The following is a 22,046-nucleotide window of genomic DNA, read 5'->3' as shown; positions in this document are numbered from 1 at the left end:
AGAATGTTTTAAATAGTTTACATGTTTTACAAGTTGGGAAGTTAATCCAGTTTTTCCTCCCATTTATAATTAGATACGGTATTGGTGGTGTGTTATATTTTGTTTATATTTATGAACTATTCTTCATCGAGGTAGGTTCCCCAGAAAAGGAAAATAAGTTTTACTTTGTCTACAATAATATAATGTAATATTGATAAATAGTAATATATTCTAATAGAATTTCGTAAGAACTCAATTTTCAAACTTATTCCGATCTTTAACTATTGTCACAAATTATTAATACTTCGTTACGTTATGATAAACGTTTAGACATTAAATTTCGTATACTGTAGAATTAATGCTTAATTATTATCTAGTTTATCTATAGAAGGAAATAGCAATTAATTTTAAGAAGGAAATGTTGTGCGTGCTTAATAATGTCAAAATTCTTTTTTTCCTTTTCCCATTGATTTCGTAGTTATTCTAAACACGTATAGATTGCTTTTAAATTTATTCTTATATGACTTTGATATAGTAATAATCTACGTAAATATTAAATCACATTATATAAAACACAATTAATAGCTTATTTTAAGCACACGTTCGTTAACGATTATGATATTTTAAATATTAGCTCTTTATATTGATAAATCTGACCTGTTTATTGACGTGTATGGATATTTTCAATCATCGGATGAACCTCGCGGCATCAAAATAAATGACGAAATACAAAATTGATGTCTTAATTACATTTAGTGTTTTGTAATACCGATGATATTCTGATATAATTCTATTACTTTCGAATTAATAACAATAAAAAAATTTAATTAATAAATGTTTTAAAATCAAAAAATGGATAATAATTTTAAATTTTTAATTATTTAATATCTTTTTAAAATTTATAAAATACTGCAAAGTGTAACATTACATTATTACTATGAGTTTTTATAAAATTTATTTGAGTCGAATACAATTTTTTCCCAGTTTCAAAATTCATTCATATACATTTCGCTTAGTCATCAGAACAAGAATACAGTATAATAATATATTATTTTCTTTAAATTTTCTTTATACATTATATAACTCATAAACGTCTTCGTGGCTTATTGTTTGTGTTATTAAAGATAATTATAAATTTTACAGTCAACTTTTTCCTTTCTAGAAGTTGAATGCAAGTTATGCGCACTGTAAGAATTATTTACGCTTAATAATAGAGTAAATGTAATGGCATATTATTTGTAAAAAAAGTACAGTTTTTAATATATTTTACAAATTATATATATAGATAATTAAATAAGCTTAATCTAATATCTTTAATAGTCTACAAATGCTTATGGCTTAGAATTTTTTTGATAATTTTTTGTTTTTATTATGTAAAAATATCTGCGGATAAATTCGTATTTAATACATTTCTTCGGATATAATATATAAATTTTCTTAAAATTATAACTTAAAAATGAATATTTATTTATAATCTATAAAATAAGCGCATGTTGAAATGAGCGCGGAAAGTACGTATATAATTAATAGCATTTAAATAGGATTATATATATTAAATTCGCTTAAAGAGATTTGTAAATAAAAATTAATAGTAGTTTTTCCGTGATTCCACAAAGCAATTAATTTACAATTGCAAAGTTTCCAGTCGGACAAGTCAATTTAATTTTTTTTAATTTAGTAAATATTTTTAATTTTTATAAGTTTACGTAATTCAATGCCGATCGGTAATTATTAACCAGGAAATTCCAACGAAGCGCGCTAAATTTTCTATTTAAGAAATTTTTTAAAATTAAAAAAAAATCATTTATCTGTATTAGTTAATATGTAAATTTTGTGAACTTAAATAAACATTTTAATTTTAATTTTAATTTTTGTTATAAAATTATTGAATTAAAAAATTTTAAACGGAAAAATGTCAAAAATAAATTAATTAAAATTAAAAAAAATGAAGAAAAAAAGCAGACGACATGGGCCATCCGTGTTTGAAAATTCGAAATTGACGGTAGGGGGCGCTATGCGTATTTATCCTTCTGCTTATATGTTAGCTTTGGAGGTGAAATGGCAAGTTTTGAGGCATAATATACGTCAAAAGGTAATTTATAACTTGTGTAAAGAGTTTAAAAATTTAATAAACATATATTAAGGGATTAATCCCGCCTATTTTAACGTAAAATGTACACGTACTAATTAAATTAATAATAATCATTAAATCATTTATAATTAAATTTATTTATTTATAAGCAAATTTATTAAAATATATTAAAAAAATCAGAAAAAGTGTGTTTAAAATCACACACTGCAGTAAAATAACTTCATATAAATAATATAATAATGTAAATTGTAAGAACAATAATAGAAAAATTAATATTTCTATAATTATTGGTTTGTTTGAAATGATATTTAGTTTGTAGTTTAAAATTTTCCCTTTCAACTTTCAAGTTTTTTAAATATTTCATTATATATACTTGCATTTTGAGAGAATTATTCAAAAGTCCTTATCATAATTTCTGATAAGATAATTGCTTTGAATTTCTATTAACTGTGATTTGTAGAAATTAACATAGTCTAACATTATTGATTACTAGCAGTTAAGCCGGGCAAAAAGGAAGAACAAACCATTAAGACTAGCTTCTTTCGTACTTCTAACCATTCTATTATATTGTATTATAGAACTTTAATTTATATAACTACAAAGGTTATCTTGCATTGCCAATCTTGCCCATTTTCACTGGGTGCAAGAATTAGGTCCTGCCTCTTCCCAGGCTAATTAGAGAATTTTTTTGATGGGTCTAAAAATATGTTTGATTTCCCGCAAAAATGCAAAAAACTGCATCTAAAATAGTATGGTAGAAACAGAGTTCTTCGGGGTAAACCTTAACCCTCTCTCTCTCTCCACGAGGAATTTCCAAAAATCCCTTCTTAGTGTACACTCGTGTGGCATACCATAATTGTGTATCAAATTTCAACTTTCAATTTCTAACTGTTTGGGATGTACGTTTATTATTATATTATTATTATTGACTCATCTTGATTATATTATAAGTTTATTAAATTTCAAAGTTACTAAGTTTTATCAATGAAAGTTTTTCAATGAGGTTAGAACAACTAACCCCATTGAAAAATTTCATAATTTTTAAATTTTTACAAGAAAAATTTTTCTTTTGGCTAAACTACTCTCTATACTAAGGGACCAACTTTTTTACAATGAAAAGGAGGACACAAATAAATTGAAGGAAAAAATATTGTAAATACAAGAAACATTTTATTCATTGCAACGATAATACACTATAATAATTTCTACTGCATACGTATATGCCACTTGTGTGCGGCATGCTCTCTCGAGGTCTCCCGTGCGGAGCCCGTGCGTCTTGTGATCGCATCTTATCGCACTGTACCGAGCCTTGATGAATCATCGTGTCGAATACAAACGTGTTGCATCACGTGCAATGGATTGGCTCGGAATCGATTTGAATACAGAGATTTACAGATTAGTCTTCAAATATCGAAAAGGAGAACGTGTAGGGAGGACACTTTTTGAATGTGGACAGAACGTACAAAAAGACAATTGGTCACCTTATGTATACCAACTTCCAAGATGTAGAATACTAACATGTTAAAATTTTCAACAAGGACAAGTTTTAATCTAAATACTTTATTTAGATTAAAACTTTAGAATACAATTTCCAAATGCATTTTGCCTCATGTTGAGGCCTCTACCGTGGAAAATACCACAACTGCTTCAGAATGAAGCTTTAAGTGTGACAAGTGTGACTTTCAATTAAGTAATTTGAATTCGTAAATGTAATATTCAAGAAAGTGTGTAGATTTTTCCTTAAGATAGCATTTTCTACTCCAACTGAAGAGTGCAAAATGTGTGTTTTGGAGAAATTAGAAGAATAAGATTCGTCAAGTGTGGCGTGATTGTCCTTCAAGTATAACAATGTTGTTATTGGAAATAAAGAAATTCAGGAAAGTAATAATACTAACAAAATATGGATGCAAAGTAGTAATGTCAGTAAGCAGCTGTAATTTCCATAGAAAAATGTTATATGTGCTGCTTAAATTTTTTGTATCAAAAATTACACAAGCCTAAAAAAATTTCAACATTTTTATTAAGCAAAGTTCAAATACACGATAGTTTTTGATTTCGAACAATTTCTATAAGTGAATTATTCTGCATAGAACTTAAATTACAAGAATTAAAGTTTTGTGAAAGTTATATAGATATGATAGATTAAAAATCTAATTTTAACTGCTCTAAATGGCATTCTTGTAAAGCTTAAATTTTTTGTTTTAAAATATTTAACAAGAATTTCAATGTTTTTGTAATAACTGTTAATATTAAAAGGTAAATATTAAACAGTTTTTTTTTTATTGAAATCCCAAATATTTTTCCACAAGAAGTAAAACTTAGTATGTTTTCCAAATAACCATAAAGTAAATTTGTGAAACTTTAAATTCTTTCTTTTCCAACTTCAAAAAAGTTTGTTTTAGCTATAAAAAATACATTTTAAATTTAAACTAGTATTTAATCTCATTTCACATATATTGTGGTAGTATTTTGAATATTCATTCATAAAACCTGCTTTTGTGCAGTTTACATTTTCATTCTCCTAGCATTTTCAAGTTTTTTCAACCCATTTTCAGTAACAGTCAACACAAAAAAAAATAAGTAAAAAAAAAACTCATGCTGATTTTAAGAATCGCATTTTAAGAATATCGGTTGGAAAATAAAGTATCCACTTGTGAAACATGCCATCTTTAGGAAAGAAAATTCTGAGTTATTTTTTTTTTCTAAAATTCTTCCTTTCTGGCTAAAAACCCTAACATTCAAAATAATAGATGAATGTTGGAATTGACAGAAGGAAAGGTTTTTTAGAAAGTTTAGGTGATAGAGGAAGTTTATTATAAGATAGTGTATGTCAAATGGATGTTATTTTCTAACTGATTATTCTTGAAGATGTTTTCTCTGGTTCTACCAACCTGAAAGCATTAGGAAGAAAAAAAAGATAACATTTGGAGAAGTTAGATGCAAGTTCCATACCAAATTATTCACTCAATTTTGAATATATTTATCAAGGTCAATTGCAATCAAAATTTAATTGTAAGAAACATTCAATAAAGAAGTTCAATGAATGTTATGTTTGTTTGAAATTATTATTGTAAGTAATTATTTTGTCATTAAAATTAGTCAGATTTTTTTCTCGTCGAAATTAAGTATTTTTTTAAGATGTAAATATATCATCATGCAAATGCTGAAAATTTTCTATCTGATATGTTGATATCTTGATTATAAATATTTTTTTGAAAATTAGATAAGGGTATTAAACTGTCATCTAATCATGCTCATTTAATTACACCACTAATGAAAAATGGAATTAAATGTCAAATTTGATTTTCATTTGTCTAAAGGCCAAATCATAGACATTACAATATTCATGTCTTTTTATATAGATATTTGTCAAATAATCCGAACCATTATATAATATCTAATATATTATACATTTTCACTAATTTAAAGTATTTTTGTCGAAATTATCTTTCAGAAATAATTATATGTAAGATTTGACTACTTAGAAATTTTGATTTTAATCTTTTAATTCATAATGTTTTTTTTTTTCTGTTTGAAGGTGCAAACAGATTGAGATCTGTTTTCTATACCCTAAAAATTTAGATTGGAGCACAGTAAATTCATTATTGAATGATTTATCTGATTTACTGATAAATTGACTTACAAAATTATTTAAGAGAGATGTAAATTTATATACAGATCAACAATATGATTTTATATTTATGTAAACATTTTTTTGTCCTATTTTATACACACACATTCTTGAATTTGATGATTATTATACTATGATACAGCAAAATATATAACTTTGTGTAGAAAAATTAAACAGTATTTCTAGTGTTTTAGATTCCTGTTGCTAAAAGCTAAGTACCATTTTCAGTTGTCATTTCTATTCATATCAGTAAAAAATGATATCATCATCAGTGATCATAGATTTATATTTGAAAGTATATAAATTTTTAAATCAAGATCACCTATGAAATTTTCTTTCAAATTTATGAATTAATAATTAAACTTTTTTATTGACTAGTTAGGGCTTTAACTAAAACTATAAATTGAATGTTTTTATGCTTTTTATCTATAAAATTCAATCCAATTCAAATGCTTAAAAGTATCAAATAATTTGATAATTTATTTATCAAAAATGGTTAAATAAATTAGTGCTAGATCAGGCTAGAACTCTTTTTAAATTTTACAGTAATTTATTAAATTTTAATGGTTCACATAGAGCTGTCTGTATACAAACATGATGATATTCATAATGAATTACAAAATCAATACATAAAGTGTTCTTTGAATATTAAGAATTATTTTTATTGAAATTTTTTTATACTATATGTTCATTTTCGGCAAGACCCGCCCCACTGTCAAGGATGGCTAATTTTGCGCGATATCCCGACTTGTCGGGATCGGTCAGTTACTTGTCAGGTCGAGTGGAGGAGTGTGTGTGGGGTCGTCGATAAAGAAAGGCAATATCCGTATAACAGGACAACACATATAAGATTTATTTAGACGGTAAACAGATACAAAAGATCTAACGCGTTCCGTTCCTAACCGCGAGAGAGAGAGTTTACAAATTTAGGGGGGGATCATACCTCTTCCTAGGATTAGCTGTAATCGTAGGATTAATCTTCTCAGTTCTCCGGTCGTGGAGGGAAGCGGGAGGATCGGGCGGGCGGCTCGTCGTCGGCGGGCTTCGGTGACTTCGTGTCTCGGCCCTCGCTTCTCGGGACGGATCCTACGGGTCGGGTGGCTTGTGCGGACCTTCAGCGACCGACCCCGTCCTTAGATATCTCCCCCCTAATTTATACTCCCGGTCTCGTCCGCTCGCGATGATGAGTCGATCTCCCTGACTCAGAGGTTAGATCCGGGGAGGAGGGAAGTGAGTTTGCCGGCGGAAGACTGGCACATCCTTTGAATCTTGATCGTTGAAATTAAAATGGTTCACATAGAGCTGTCTGTATACAAACATGATGATATTCATAATGAATTACAAAATCAATACATAAAGTGTTCTTTGAATATTAAGAATTATTTTTATTGAAATTTTTTTATACTATATGTTCATTTTAATCAAAGTATTATATATCAGATTTTTGTGATTATTAAGTTATTCCAATTTTTGTCATTATGAACTCAGTTTTGTTGTTAGTATAAATTGAAGTGGGAAAGAGAACTAAATTGTCATATTCTTTTCCAAAGACACTTCATTATTCTGTACTTGTTTATAAACAAATTATTTTTAAGAATTGTTGCAGCATTGACTACAAATATTAAGTATGATGTTTAGTTTGTTTTGATTTTTGTAATTTTCAATTGCAAAAATCAAAACAAACTAAATATGAAAATTAGTACGCTATCACTATTTAAAAAAACTGGTCAATCTATATATCATGTGTCTGATCATTTACTCAATTTTTCCTGTTCTGTAGAACCAATATGCAGTATTTCTAAGTTTTAAATTACTAATTCAAAAAGTGTTGGAATTTTATTAATTCATCACTTTATTTAATATTGAACTAATGTAAATTAAACAAACTGATTTTTTAAAGTTTAACTTTAAAAATTTTTGTTTTGCAGATAAAAATAAAATGAATATAGCTGATAATTTGGGTGTGTCACCTGCCGATATACCACCAGAATCATTAATAAAGGTTAATGTAAAGGTTCAGTGTCATGTAGCAAGTAATGAAACAGTTTGTATTACGGGAAATATAAAAGAATTAGGTAAATGGAAAGTAAAAAATTGTATTACTATGGCAGAAGACCCTGAACAGAGGTTTGTATTTAAAATTTTTTTCATAAATAATTTTTTTTACATTTGTGTTTACAGAAAGTATTAACTTTTTTTATTATTTTCAGTTTACAGGAATTCTGAGATTGAACTATTTTAAAATATTAGTGTAAATCAAAAATTTATTCAAAATATTTTTGTTATACTGTGCAAACTAATTTAATTTAATACTAAAAAGATTTTTAAGAAACTTGTACATATTTTTTCGTTAGTTTAATCACTATTTGCTTTAAAACTTAACTTAAAATTCCTAATTGGTTAAACTTTTGTTATTCCAAGCCTTCTATAAATAAATATTGTTTTGGTGCTTCTAACCAGGGGTGGCCAACAAGTCGATCGCGATCGACCGGTCAATCACGATGCCAATTTTGGTCGATCGCTCGCGATGTCTTGACTTAATGTGTTACACTTGTAACTGAACGCAACTCGTGAACGTAACGCGCTAAAGCAACAATATGCATGCAGTTATCACTGGACTCGTAGAAAACACAGCTATTTAGCTTGAATATTTGATACTGTCATGCGGTAGCTTCTTTTCTTTAGTATTAACAATATTATTATTATTAATCAATATTATTTATCCACGGTGACAACGTTGAGTTTCAATTTTTCATTTGTTTAAAATGTAAGTACAGTAGTGAACCGAAAATCGGAATCAATTGGGAACTGGGGTTGTTCCGATTAGTCATTTGTTCCGATTACCCATTATGTACGAAAAAATACATTAACCTGTCCGATGTTCAAATTTTTCTCCGTTGCGTGTCGCTTCGTGTTGAATTTTCGTCGATTTTAAGCCTAACGAAAATTTTTATAATAATAATCGAGGCTATCGTATCGTTAAAAATTATTTCTGCATTTTGTACAAACAAAATAAATATATTGAAGAATACAAAAACATGAAAATTATACTTTAGAAGTAAATCTAGTATCAAAAAACGTTCGATTCAGCACGACACAGTCCGACTGAAAATCGTTCCGATTACCGGCGATTCCGATTATCGGGGTGCCGATTTATGAGTCTCTACTGTACCTGTTCTTTGTTTTAAATTAGGTAAGAAAAGCCATAATTTATCTATTTACTTGATAAGTGAGCATTTTCGGCAACAGACCTCTATATTTTTGGATTTTTGGAAATACGTCAATTGAGAAAAATATCCCAGTATCACCAAATGTAGCAAATATATTTATTCCTGTTTCGGAACTACATACCTGTGTGAATTGGTATTTTCATACTTAAAGTTAACGAAAACTAAACATTCTGTCCTGACTGATTCCCATACCGAAGAATCATTATTATTATCTTTGTCAGGATATACACCTAATTATGTTTCCTTGGTAAGAGACTTGAAAACTCAGTCCTCCCATTAATGTAACGTAATAAAATAAATTCTAAATCTGTCTTTATCAGTAACTAATTTGAATTAATAAATATTGTTAATAATTACTCGTGTTGTTTTAATTCCCCTGGACGTGAGTTTTTTGGCCCGTTAAATAATTACGTTGTTTTTTACGTAGGTAGATATACAGGGTGTTTCAGTACAAAGAGCACTCCCACGAGCTATTGATAGATTAGCAAAAAATAAGTCTAAAAATCTTATATCATTCTTCCACGATAAATTTTCCTCTCCCAAAAACAAATCGCGGAAGTAAAATCTTACAATCAAATTATCAGCCGTACTGTGCAGTTTTATAACAACTTTTTCAAGTTTACGAACAAATAGTACTACAATTTATACATTGTAATTGATAAAAAAAAAATTAGATTTTTATTAACTTAAAATATAATATATCTTAAAAGTGTGGAAAAAATCGATTTTTTTTTTAGGTGCCGCCTGTACGGAATGAACTCTTAACTGCAAATATCAAAAGTTGGGTCTGGAAATTTATTTTCTTTATGAGCTTATATCTTAAACTTAATAAGTGATTTAAAAAATAAAAAATAGTTTTGAACATATATTTTCCTTATCTACCCATAGTTCGTGGGAGTGCACCTCGTACTGAAGCACAGCGTATAAACATAGTATTTCACACCCCCTCGCCACTTAGACTATGCCTACGACAACAAGTCAATCGCGACACATTTTTAAGATAAAAAGTAGATCTTATGTACACAAAAGTTGGCCACCCCTGCTTCTAACAACTTCTTATAAAGGAAATTACAATGCATATCAAATTCTAATATGTATAAAAAGATAATTAAAAAAATAAAATTATATATGTTAATTATTAACTTTCAAAAGCATGTTTTATCTCAAAAATTAATTTTGAGACGTTTCAAAATAAAAATTTTGAACTTCTGACTTATTTACTACTAGCAGGTTGCTCGGGTAAAAAGCAATGATAGTGGAGATTATTAGATTATGGCCAATCTTACCCATTTTCGTTGGGTGCAAAAATTAGGTCCCCCCTTTTCTAAGACTAATTAGGGTTTTTAGATGGGTCTAAAATTGTTTGATTTCCCACAAAAAAACTGCATCTAAAATAGTACAGTAGAAGCAGAGTTTAAGGTAATTCTTAACCTCCTTCCCACGGAGGAGAATTTCCAAAAATCCTCCTTAATGTGCATTTGCATGGCATACCTTAACTGTGTACCAACTTTCAACTCCTAACTGTTTGGGCTCTGCACTTGGGTTAATTATAATAATAATAATAACCCATCTCAATTATATTATAAGATTTAAAATTCAAATAAAAATTAGTTTTTTTAATAAAATTATGTTTAAGATAGACTATAGTAAAATAGTATTTTGATAGTCTTTTTGATTGAGTTTTGCATAGCGCGTATTGTTTTTTGGCTTCCAAACACTAGAATTTAATCTTTCCAAAGTGATTAAAGTGCACTCTACTTTTTTAAAGAATTATTGTAATGGTTATAAAATTATATTTTGAATTGCTTATCTATTTTTTATTAATTGTACTAAAACCTAATTTTCCAAAACAGATAGACTGTTCTCTGTCTCAGACTTAATAAATCGCAAGCAAAATTCCATTTACTTTGTGCTTAAAGAGAGCAATTCTCATCCAAATTTCGATTTCTTTATTCTTTTTGGAGAATAAATAAAAATAAATGGAATTTTGCTGGTGATTTTTTTTTTTTCTGTCTCAGACTATATATCTGTTTTGGAAAATCTAAGATTTACTACAGTTTATAAAATTATACTTGTATTTTTTTTTTATATTTCAAGAATTAAAATATTAATTAAAAAGTTATTTTATTAATAAAACAAAAAACTTTTTAATTATATAGTGGAACATGGAATGCAACAATTCTTGTAGCTCCTCATCGTAAAGTATATTTCCGATATTTTGTGGCTATTATTTTAAAATCTGATGATGGAAGGAAAATCTTCATTAGGAACTGGGAATCTCATTTACATCCTCGGAAATTAAATATTGAAAATAATGAACTTCATATATTTGGAATGCATAATGGTAATAATTTACTATATTAAATAAGCGTCAATAATTCATTTTATAGATTAACTTTTAACTATTTTATATTAACTCACACATTGAAAAAGTTAACATTTAATACTATAATCATTTAAAATTTGAATTGTTGTTTTTGCTGTCATGTATACTTCAAGTATATAAAATCTTTATACTATTTTAAACTTGTGGATGAAGCAAACTTTTTTGCTTTGAGGCACAAGTTATCATTTTGAAAGATAAAATATTGTCCAATTATTTGGTTTTAATCTATGAAATGTAGTGAATGATTGGACAAAGTTAGCTTGTGGAACTGTTGTTATTGCTGCTTACATTCTCAAGTTATTTCTATGCTTTTGAAAATGTCAAAATTAATAATTAGCTTTGAATTTGTATAAATGTTTAAACTCTCTTATAAGACTGCTCAACTTTTACATTGAAAATTTGTTGTACTATTTTTTCTATCTTATGTAATTTTTAAATAATCACTAAGTACAGATTTAGATTTAGATAGTAGCTGGGCCTCACTCATAGGTATAGCCCGGTTATAGACAAAATTGAAAGAAGAAAAAGGTGATGTAACAAGAAGTTAGAATGAAGGAGAAAAACAGAAGGATAGGATAGGTGGGAAAGTAGAACCATAGGGTCATGGGACCCACGGGCGCCCTGCATCGCATTTATTAATAAAATGACAAACAAAGTACAAAAATTGACAGAACTGTGAAACAAACAGAAATCATACAAAATTGGGTGGCGCGACAATAGGTAACCAAATTACAGAGTAAACAAGAAATACATATAGAAACAAACACATAAAACGTTCAGAATTACAATAGTTAGTTAATTGACGAATACAAAACGGTGTGGACGTGCGACAATTTGTAAACAGGAGTTACAAAATAACTGATATTACATAAAAATAAGACAGAGATAACATTTCGGGTTTACAGAACTACTAATAGTGACGAAACAGTCCTGTAAAACCAGCATGCAGGAACAATACATTAATTGGTGGTAAAGACATAAGACAGGAGCCTACTTGAAAATGGCTAGACAAATATATGGGAGAAAAGCTTGAGCACATAGCTGAACATACAGCAGCAGATACTGACACGAGGAAAATGTATATAACAATGAGGAGGACACACAATAATTACATAGCTGGAAAACAGGCAATCATCAAGGTTTGCGCTTATGTAGTGGGCAAATAGTTGAACCTCTTTGCCATTTCTGCACGAACACGCTTTAGTGTTGGGCAGTCCTTGCTCATGCAGTTGTGGTTTTGCTGTGTCTGTTTTTGCTTCTTACAGTTTATACATGTTGGTGTATCTTTTCTCCTTTTGCACTCTTTATGTAGATGGTGACCACCACAGTGGCTGCAGGTACTCTTTCTCACTACATGTGCTGGCTTTATGTCCGAACGCTAAACACTTGAAACATCATATGACTGGCAAAAAGTCATACACCGGGCATCTATTCCATAATATATTTACACGTTTCTCTCTTAGGAGAATATTTCTAATGTCGGCAGTTACTTCTATAATCCATGACTCTAATTCATTGCTTTTCTGTCTAACAGGAAATTTGATGTTGGCTCTTGGAATTCCTTCCTTGTGTAATGCACTTGTAAACATGTGTTCTGCTTGTAAATAATATTGGTTAGTTTTTCTCTGTCTATGTCCTTTGGGACAGAGGCAACTTTAATTAGTGGAGGTCTCTTTTCCGCGAGTCTTGCGCCTATCTCCTTAAGCTCTGAGATGGCAACATCAAGCTTGTTGGCATCATCTAGGCTCGTGCAGTCTACCACAATGCCGCCCTCGCCAATTTTTCTAATTCTCCGGACCCCAATTCTTAGTTTATGCGGTTTAATCTTTGATGTTAGAATTTCTTTTGTCTTCTCAGAAGGGATATTGTCCCCTTTGCCATAAACTAACACGGTGTGCTCAGATTGAGAAATGTGAGGTGGAGACTGAGTTGTAGGGATACCCTGTTTCAGGGCTTCACTATAAGTTGGGGAGGTATTCTCTCCCAATTTCTGGTTAGCAGTCTCGAGCTCATTACAAAGAATGTTTACTTCCTCTCTCACCTCAGTAACATAATCTATCATTTGCTCGCACTTCTCAGTTATTATCTTTTTAACGTACTTTCTAGTGGGGACAGACTGCATCTTATTCTCTAACTTAGAAGTATTATTGTTATCTAGGGCAGTCACGGCTAGACTTATTATCTTTTCGAACCTCTCTATAACATACCGTAGATGCTCCTTTGTTTGTAATTTTTCGTTGGGGTTAGAGGCAAAGTACCCCTTAACCTCATCTACAGTTTGATGGGCCTCTTTGAGAAAAGTCTCTTTACCTTTGTCAAGGTTGACAGTCCCAGAATTGTTGCTCGAGGTTGCTGTAGTATTATTCAAATTTTCCCCCATGGTAACAGAATAAGATGGACAAAACTTGGAAACGCCGATTAGTTGAGAGGGAACGCCGTTCGGCTGATCTCGCGCTGAGTGGCTACGGCGCGCCGACCAGTAACGCCACGTCGATCGGCTGACAACCACGTGGCGCGGAAAGTTATTTGTTCTTAAACGAAACTTTGATCGTTGATAACTTTTTTACTCTTATAGACAGCAAAACGAAAATTACACCGGCCGTAGATAATGGTAATTACTGTCGAATACCGTTGTTGAATTAAAACGATGGCACCCGAGGAGCCCGATGGGGCCCGCACAAAGTCAAAAAGTTCGAAGTCACGTAGCTAAAAAACTACGCGACGGATAAAAATAAGTGAGACACTTACTGAATCTACTCGTTATACGCTGTCGAATGATGTATCACTTTTAACGCTGAACTGAAAATATCCAAAGATATCGCTGTCGGAACACGGAGCACAAAATCCACCATATACACGCTGTCGCGACTCGGCGCCCCCTCCACTAATTACATATTTAATAATTTAACATTTAAGATGACAAACTTACTCTGACACAGTTAAGCCCAATGAAGTCTTGTATAAAAACAAGAAATTTAACATTCTTAATGTTCTAAATCAATACAGCTTTTCATTATTAGTTATGCCATCTAAATATTAGAAGTCAAAGTACTCAATGTGCAAAAGTATGTATTTACTATAATGTTTCAAAGTCTTAACTTTTATAAATTTAAATATTATTAAATAAAAATATTCTATTGTTAATTACAAATTATTTAATCATACTATAAATCACTAAACAGTTCTGAATTATGACAAACATTTTTGCCAAGTTCAAGTAAAAGTAAACCTTTAATCCCATTTTTGAATTAATACCTATATCAAAACTGTACAATTTTGACATTTTTGTTATGGCTACTGAAATTTTATTTTATTTGTTGCATTTGTGTTATCAAAAGAAATATTAAATATTTTGATACATTTTTTGTCTTGAATTAAATACAGTCAGTCTGAATGTAATATAATCAAACAAATTTATCAAACTATTGTGCAATCGTATTTCTTATAAATCTGTTTTAAAGTAATGAATTCCATTTCAAAGTGTTATTAAATACTTTAGTTTGCATGTAATTTAAATGATTTCATATAACATAAAATATTCATTTATTTATAATTTATGTATAATTGTTTAAACGTTAAAACCTTTTCAGATGGAAATGTAAAGATTGATCAAGGATGGCTAACAGAACAAACTGTATTACAATTTAATTTATATAATAAGCCAATTACTATATGGGAAAACCAATATAGGAGAAAGCCAATATTTTTTCATCTGAGTGCATTAGATAAGTCCATAAGTAGTATCAATTTTGTAAGTTTTTATTTATTTAAATTATAATACTTCATAATTATAAATGCAAAAAAATGGAAATGACATTAGTGTGCAGTAATGTCATAATTATATAATTTAAAATAACAAGTATACACTCAAACCTGTTTTTGTGCAGTGGATAGGGACCGCATAAAAAAAGTCTCACGTAGAAAATAACTCAACTGTACAAAATAACTAGGAATTGCTTTAACTCCTTGGGCCTTTTTCTGCAATCCCTAATGGGAAAAAAAATTCCTCTAAAAATTTTATTTTTTATATTAATTATTTCCACTTAAATACAAATATAACATTTAAAAAATTTGCCGGGAAATAATTCCTGCGAAATAAACACCCTCCCAAAAAGTGGTTTTATAGAAAAACTATATAAAAAGTTAAAATCATTTTTTAACGATTATTTTTATTTGATAGAATAACACTTCCTGTAGCTATATTTTTCATTTAACAAGGCCTGAAATTTCACACCTGCAGTCTACATTTAACACAATATTTCTGATTTTTATACTATTAAAATACAAGGGGGCTGAAAAAAAGGTATGAGAGAAATTTTACTGAATAAAAAATGAAAAAACCTGCTGATATCATAGAAAACATCCAATAGAGTTTTAAAAAATTTTACAGAAGTCAATTATGTTTCAATTTGAAATTTTCATATACCACACAAAAAAAGATTGCACAAAAACAGGTTTGAGTGTATAAAAGTATTCATTGGTATTTATTGATAAATGTATAAATATCTTAGATTCATATTTAGAATGTGTTAAATTTTAAGTTAAACATTCATGTAAGAATGCTTAGCCATCCTCAAGATTTAAAAGTTAGCCACTAATGTTAAATAAAAAAAAAAATCTGTTGCTGGAACAGGCTAGAACTCTAAATTTGTAAAGTGGTATTAATTTTAAATAAGATTTGCTAATTTCAAATATTTTTTTAAAATAAAAAATGGATGATTACCTCTTTGAAAACCAATCTAAAAATTTAAATATAAAATAAACAGCCAGATTATTGTCAGGCTAATTAAGTAATTTGGCTAGAGTTAATTAACAGGAGATTAACTACGTACCTTTAGCCAAATAAGTTAATTAGGTTGATTATAAAATGAACAGTCAGCTTCTTTTTTAAATTATTGGATTGGTTGCATATGTTACTATAAATTAAAAAGTTAGAAAAGTTAGTGTTTTTTTATTATTATAGATTTCAAAATATTTCATTTAATGTGACCAAAAAATTAGAATTTTGAGTTTAATTGAAATATAAAATTTAATGATTCAGCAATTATTGGATTAGAACTGCCTTTACTTACTTATTAAATGATTTAATGAACTAAATCATTGCAGATTGGTAATATTTAATAATTTGTCAGAATTTATAAACTAAGTAATATCAAAGTTCATTTTAAAATAACATGTTTAAATGTGCATAGAACATTTAGTAGTAATCTGCATGATCATCACGTCAGACATTTTGTCAAAATCTGAATATGTGCAGACATCTAAATTTAACCCTTAGCCTGCCGTTTGTCATGCCCCATTGTTCACGTTTATTTTTTAAAATGGCCAAGGGCAAAATAGGTGAATCAGGTAATATTACTTTAAAAATTCACCAAAAATTACATTATTATTTTATTCATATGAAAAAAATCAAATATATTTATCAATATAATTAGTTTTAAATACGACATTTTTCAATAAATTTTATTTGAAAAATTTGAGAGGAAAAAAAATATCGTAACTGACATTCAAACTTGAAAATATGTTACTTTTGTCAGATTTAACATTGTCTGGTTACTTCATTCTTATTGGCACTGAGCCAGAACATATATGGAATTGTACAAAACAATATTCTACAACACTTATGCATGTATGTTTATTTGTTGTGAAATTATTGCACATTATATCAAACATTTGTTTGAAATCAAAATTTTATTTTGATATCAACTAATATAATTAACTAATATACTTTATTCACTTCATATTAAATGAGATTATATATTTTTGTAATAAATATATGATTACCAGTAGCAATACATGTAACATTTGCTGATATTTTCAATTAAAATAGAAATTAAAAATTAAAAAAATATATAAAATATCAGAACTGAAGGTCACAACTTAAATATTTATAACACGTTGACGTATTATAACTGAGTAAACTTAATATAGCATTAATGAACTTATTATAGAAATATTATTGCATAAATATGCTAAAAATGAAATAAAAAATTACCAGGAAATGAAAAATTAAGGGAAAAAAACCATTAATTAAAATTTTTTAAGTCAACAAAACGCCACCTGGATAAAAATATGTGAAACAGATGATAGACAAGACGATGCTCAGCACTTAACGGCATCTGTTATCGATAAATTTTACAAAAATTGATATTTGACCAGAGTAACGATGAATCGGTACCCTGGCCGATTTGCTTAAGAATTAGGGTTACGACAGAACGGTACGCTGGCCGGGAAAGGGTTAAAATTGTTCTCAAGACATTTTATCAGATTTTTTGATCTGTGTGAAATCCCAAAGTTTATTTTCTATTTGGTATTGTTTATTGCAGGGATCACCAAACCTTTTTCACAACTGTCCAGATAACAGAGAATGACAAATGCGAGCCGCATAACCATTTTGTTCAATACAGCACACTGAATATGCAAAAAGTAAAGACAACCAACATATTTATTTACCAATACACAAACACGATCACTGGGGCAAGCTCGTAATTGCTTTTGTTAGAAACTTCATTGCAAATACTTACACAAAAAAAGCTCTAATATCCAAAGTCTCAAAGTTGCCAAATTTTTTATTTCACTGATTTTTCCAAAAAATTATATTATTGTCAGATGCAAAAATCAGATTGGACCACTTCTGGCATTTATACTTACTTATGTATAAAAAATTAAAAGTATCATAGTTTGTAGATAAACTTACTATGTATAAAAAACTAAAGTAAGTATAAGTATAAATGCCAGAAGTGGTCCAATCTGATTTTTGCATCTGACAAAATATTTCCATATAAATTATATTCTCATTTGTGGCGAGCCAGATGAACTGAAGGTCAGCCGGATCTGGCCCACGGGCCATAGTTTTGTGATCCCTGGTTTATTTCATCAGTTTGTTTTGAGGATCTGAAGATCAAATTTATAATCTGGCTTTATCTTATCAAGTGGTTGACTATTTTTTTTTGTACCTGTTCAAAAAGTTGACTGTTTTTCTGAAGTAAATCAAAAAACTATTTGTACTTTGTGTGAACATTTCTGTAAGCTATAAAAAGCATGTACAGATAGACTTGAATGTTATCTTAGTTATCCCAATTAAACAGTAAATGTTGAAGCACTTAGTCTTTAAAAAGTATCAGATGCTCAAAATAAAAATTAATATGCTGTAGTTATCCTAATAAACAGCATAGCTGCAAAAAGTCAGTGCTCTCTAATAGTAAGCATTCTTTCTATTGGAGATAGGTAAGGCTTACTTTAAACCTACAAAATTGCAGTTTATTTGGCATTGTCACTCATACCCTATGTTAGTATGGTGTTGTGCTATTGCTCAAATAATGAGCAATTATTTATCAATGCCAGGCTACAATTTTTAATATTTTTAATTTACCTAATTTAAAATTTATGCTCTCACCTCAAATTAGTAGTGGCTTGCCTCTGTACATTATACTTTTCCTTTAACAATAGTCATGCCAGTCATCTATCTAACATCTTTCAGGAAAATTTTTGAATTGAAATAATGTGACTTCTGGTTTGCATAAGAAGTTCATATATAATTAATTGGGACCTTCTGCCTCAAGCTTTCCATATCTATCTCATCCTTTATCTATCTCTGTTCTTGAGATTAAGAAAAGATGGATGGACAACAGTGGGAATTTATAGATCTACAATTTCTTCATATTGTAGCCAAATAATAATAATAATAAAGTAAAAAACTTATTGGTCTTATTCCATTAATAGTTGCATCCAATTCCCAAAGAATGGAAATAAGTCAGCTACTAATAGCAAGTGATCACTAATAAACAATGCAGTTGAACTGAAAAAAGTTATGAAGCATGCTATTCATAGAAAAGCTACATATTGTATTTTAATCTCCTGATTTAGAAACTTGTTTCATTTCAGGCATTACATTTTTTAATTATACTTTAACAGATTCCCACAGTAAATTAAATAAACAGATAAATTATCAATTCAATGGGAAATATGTAAGATAAGTGGATATTTATATAAGCAGTTCAAGAAGTTTTGTAGTGCTTTAAAATTAACAATCAATAAAATAAAAAAATTTACAATAAGCTTAATTTGTGTTACTTTTTTCTTTTTAATAGACACGTCCTCCTGAACTTGACTTGCAAAATATAAATGAAGAAGAACCACCAACTTGGCCAGTTGTAGAAATTGCAGTAATTATTTTTAAGATTTGATTTTACTTTATAGATGTCTTTTATTCATAAATATTTCATAATTAACATACAATTTTTAATTCAGATCATGTCAGATGAAGATTGTAAATTTAAAATGCAAAATCAATTTGGACATCAATACAATCCTGATGAATTTGTTCTTTTTCGCATTCACATGTTATATCCAAGAACAATAGTGAGTTTTTATTAAAATACTTTTTAACTTATGATCTACTTTGTTAGAATTTTCTTTCCAAACATAAAATTAACATTTGAAAATGTCATTTTATAAAAGTTTTTTTCAAATTGAGTTACTTTATTAAATGAATTTGTATTTTGATTTGAAACCATTAAATATATTTAATCTTTAAATAGATATTTATTAAAACTGTGTTTTTATTGGAAATATTGATGTTATATTCACCCTATTAAGTTTAAAGTAGGAAAATTACATTAAGAAAAAGTGCATATATTTTTTAAAGTTTTAATACTAAAATCCAGTTAATCCAGATTCTTTTAAACCCAGGATTGCATTCAATATATCATACCCACATACTTTTAATCTTGAATTTTTTAAAAACTTCATTCTCTGTCCTTGATGAAATTGTCAGTATTAGTGTTTCTCATTTCCTGGTCTTTTGCTTGTCCCGGGATTCTGGGATAAAACTGAACTGTTTCCTGGGATAGAATTAATTATTTTTAAGATATACAAAATATCTTGAAATCAAATCATATTTTTCATTTTTAAAATAATTTAATAATTATATGTTCTGCAACCTCAATAATAATAATAATAATAAATAATAAATAATAATAATAATAACTCTCCCGTGGTCACCACCTGGTTGTGGTGGGAGAGCCCAGTAATTTTACCGATCCATAGGGCAATGCAGGCTGGAGCACAAGCTCCTGGTAGGGACACCCATGCCAGTAAGGCCTATGGGGAAAAATGAAGCTAAGAGTGACCACACCCACATTCTGTGGAGATATTTATTATGGTGATAACTAGATCAAAGTGTGTGATACCGGCTCGGACGTCGCCCGTGTTAACAAGGTCCGCGTTTGTGGGTTAGGCAGAGGCTCACGTTCGAAAAATAGGCCACAGTCTCCCCAGGTTACCGGTGGCGAAAGCAGCACCGGCCCAAGCATGGCTACTGCAATGCCCTCAACAGATGTGAGGAACCAACCCAGCCCTGGTGTTTCTGTGGCAATGCATCCACAGACCACAAAGGCTGGAAAACCACGCCAACGGATGAAATGGACAGTAGAAATGGACGAGTTTATCATCCGTACTTATTACACGATCACAAAACTCGAAACAAACATGACAGCATACAGACAACAACTACACCATAGATTCACACAACAATATCCTCACCTCACTGTCACCGAACAAAGGGTTGTTGATCAAAAAAGAACAATTATACACAACAACCTTATTCCACAAACAACACTTGAACTTATCAAACAACAGGTTGCTGATCAAATACATCAACAGACAGAAACATCTAACATTAATGAAGATCATGTAACCTGTCAGGATAATCCAGCAACAAGCATTGATAATAACACACATACAACAATTACCACTAATGATACTACAGACACTTCCTCATCCATCACTGATAACATAGACATGGATTTAGTTAATACACTCTCACTTATATTTCAGGAAACACTCACTAAATATACAGGCACAGATCCCACACAACGACCACGAATACCAAAAATCAACATGTCCAAGGAAGTAGGAAAAACACTAAATTATGTAAACACTCACTCACTACCACACTACATTCATTCAATTTCTACACTCGCAGACATTCATACATTAGTTTATGCTGGGGCAGTCACAGTAGTGACACACCATGGACTGAAAGTACAGTCACAGACAAATACACAGAAAACACAATACTATCACAAGCCTGCCTGGCAGAGAAGAATAGAAATACAAATAAATGACATTAGACAGCAATTAGGCAGGCTGACACAATACACTAAAAGCAACATAACACCCAAATTAAGGAAACAGCTCAAAAACATTTTTAAGAAAATAAAAACACACACAAAACATGAACATCACAACACACACATTACAGAATACATTGATACACTAAAACAAAAACTTGCTGCCAAAGCACGTAGACTCAAACGATACAAAACATGTACACTACGAAAACAACAAAATAAATTATTTACAAACAATGAAAAACTCTTTTACAGACAAATTAATAACAAAGCAAACACTGATACACAGCACAGTGGCACACCAACAGAAGAACAACTCACAACATATTGGTCTTCTCTTTGGTCCAGTGCTGTCACGCATAATGCTGATGCAGGCTGGATCGAGGAGGAGAACAGAAACTTGCACAACATACCAACTATGCCCTGTGCTGAAATAAGCATACATGATTTCCAATACACTGTCAACAGAACACACAACTGGAAGACACCTGGTGTAGACAACATTCACAATTTCTGGTACAAAAAGTTCACATCACTGCACCAGGAACTAGCTAAACACCTAACACACATTATCATCAATCCACAAGACATGCCA

General features: G+C 29.7%; 1 protein-coding gene across 2 annotated transcripts in view; it reads left to right on the top strand.

Moving 5' to 3' along the window:
• Positions 1–1,986: 1,986 nt before the first annotated feature.
• Positions 1,987–22,046, top strand: part of LOC136975976 (glycerophosphocholine phosphodiesterase GPCPD1) — a 61,254-nt gene continuing 41,194 nt past the window's right edge. For both annotated transcript variants that reach the window (XM_067271170.1, XM_067271171.1), the window contains exons 1-6: positions 1,987–2,071; positions 7,631–7,829; positions 11,092–11,276; positions 14,909–15,069; positions 19,409–19,483; positions 19,569–19,679. In XM_067271170.1, coding sequence (XP_067127271.1) covers positions 7,642–7,829; positions 11,092–11,276; positions 14,909–15,069; positions 19,409–19,483; positions 19,569–19,679 — 720 coding nt within the window. In that variant the 5' untranslated portion in view covers positions 1,987–2,071; positions 7,631–7,641. The remainder of the gene's footprint in view (positions 2,072–7,630; positions 7,830–11,091; positions 11,277–14,908; positions 15,070–19,408; positions 19,484–19,568; positions 19,680–22,046) is intronic.

This window comes from Centruroides vittatus, unplaced genomic scaffold (assembly GCF_030686945.1).
Source record: "Centruroides vittatus isolate TY-2023 unplaced genomic scaffold, ASM3068694v2 contig_392, whole genome shotgun sequence".
Taxonomy (NCBI): Eukaryota; Metazoa; Arthropoda; class Arachnida; order Scorpiones; family Buthidae; genus Centruroides; species Centruroides vittatus.
The sequence above is the reverse complement of the archived record's forward strand: the minus strand, read 5'-3'. Positions and strand labels throughout refer to the sequence as shown.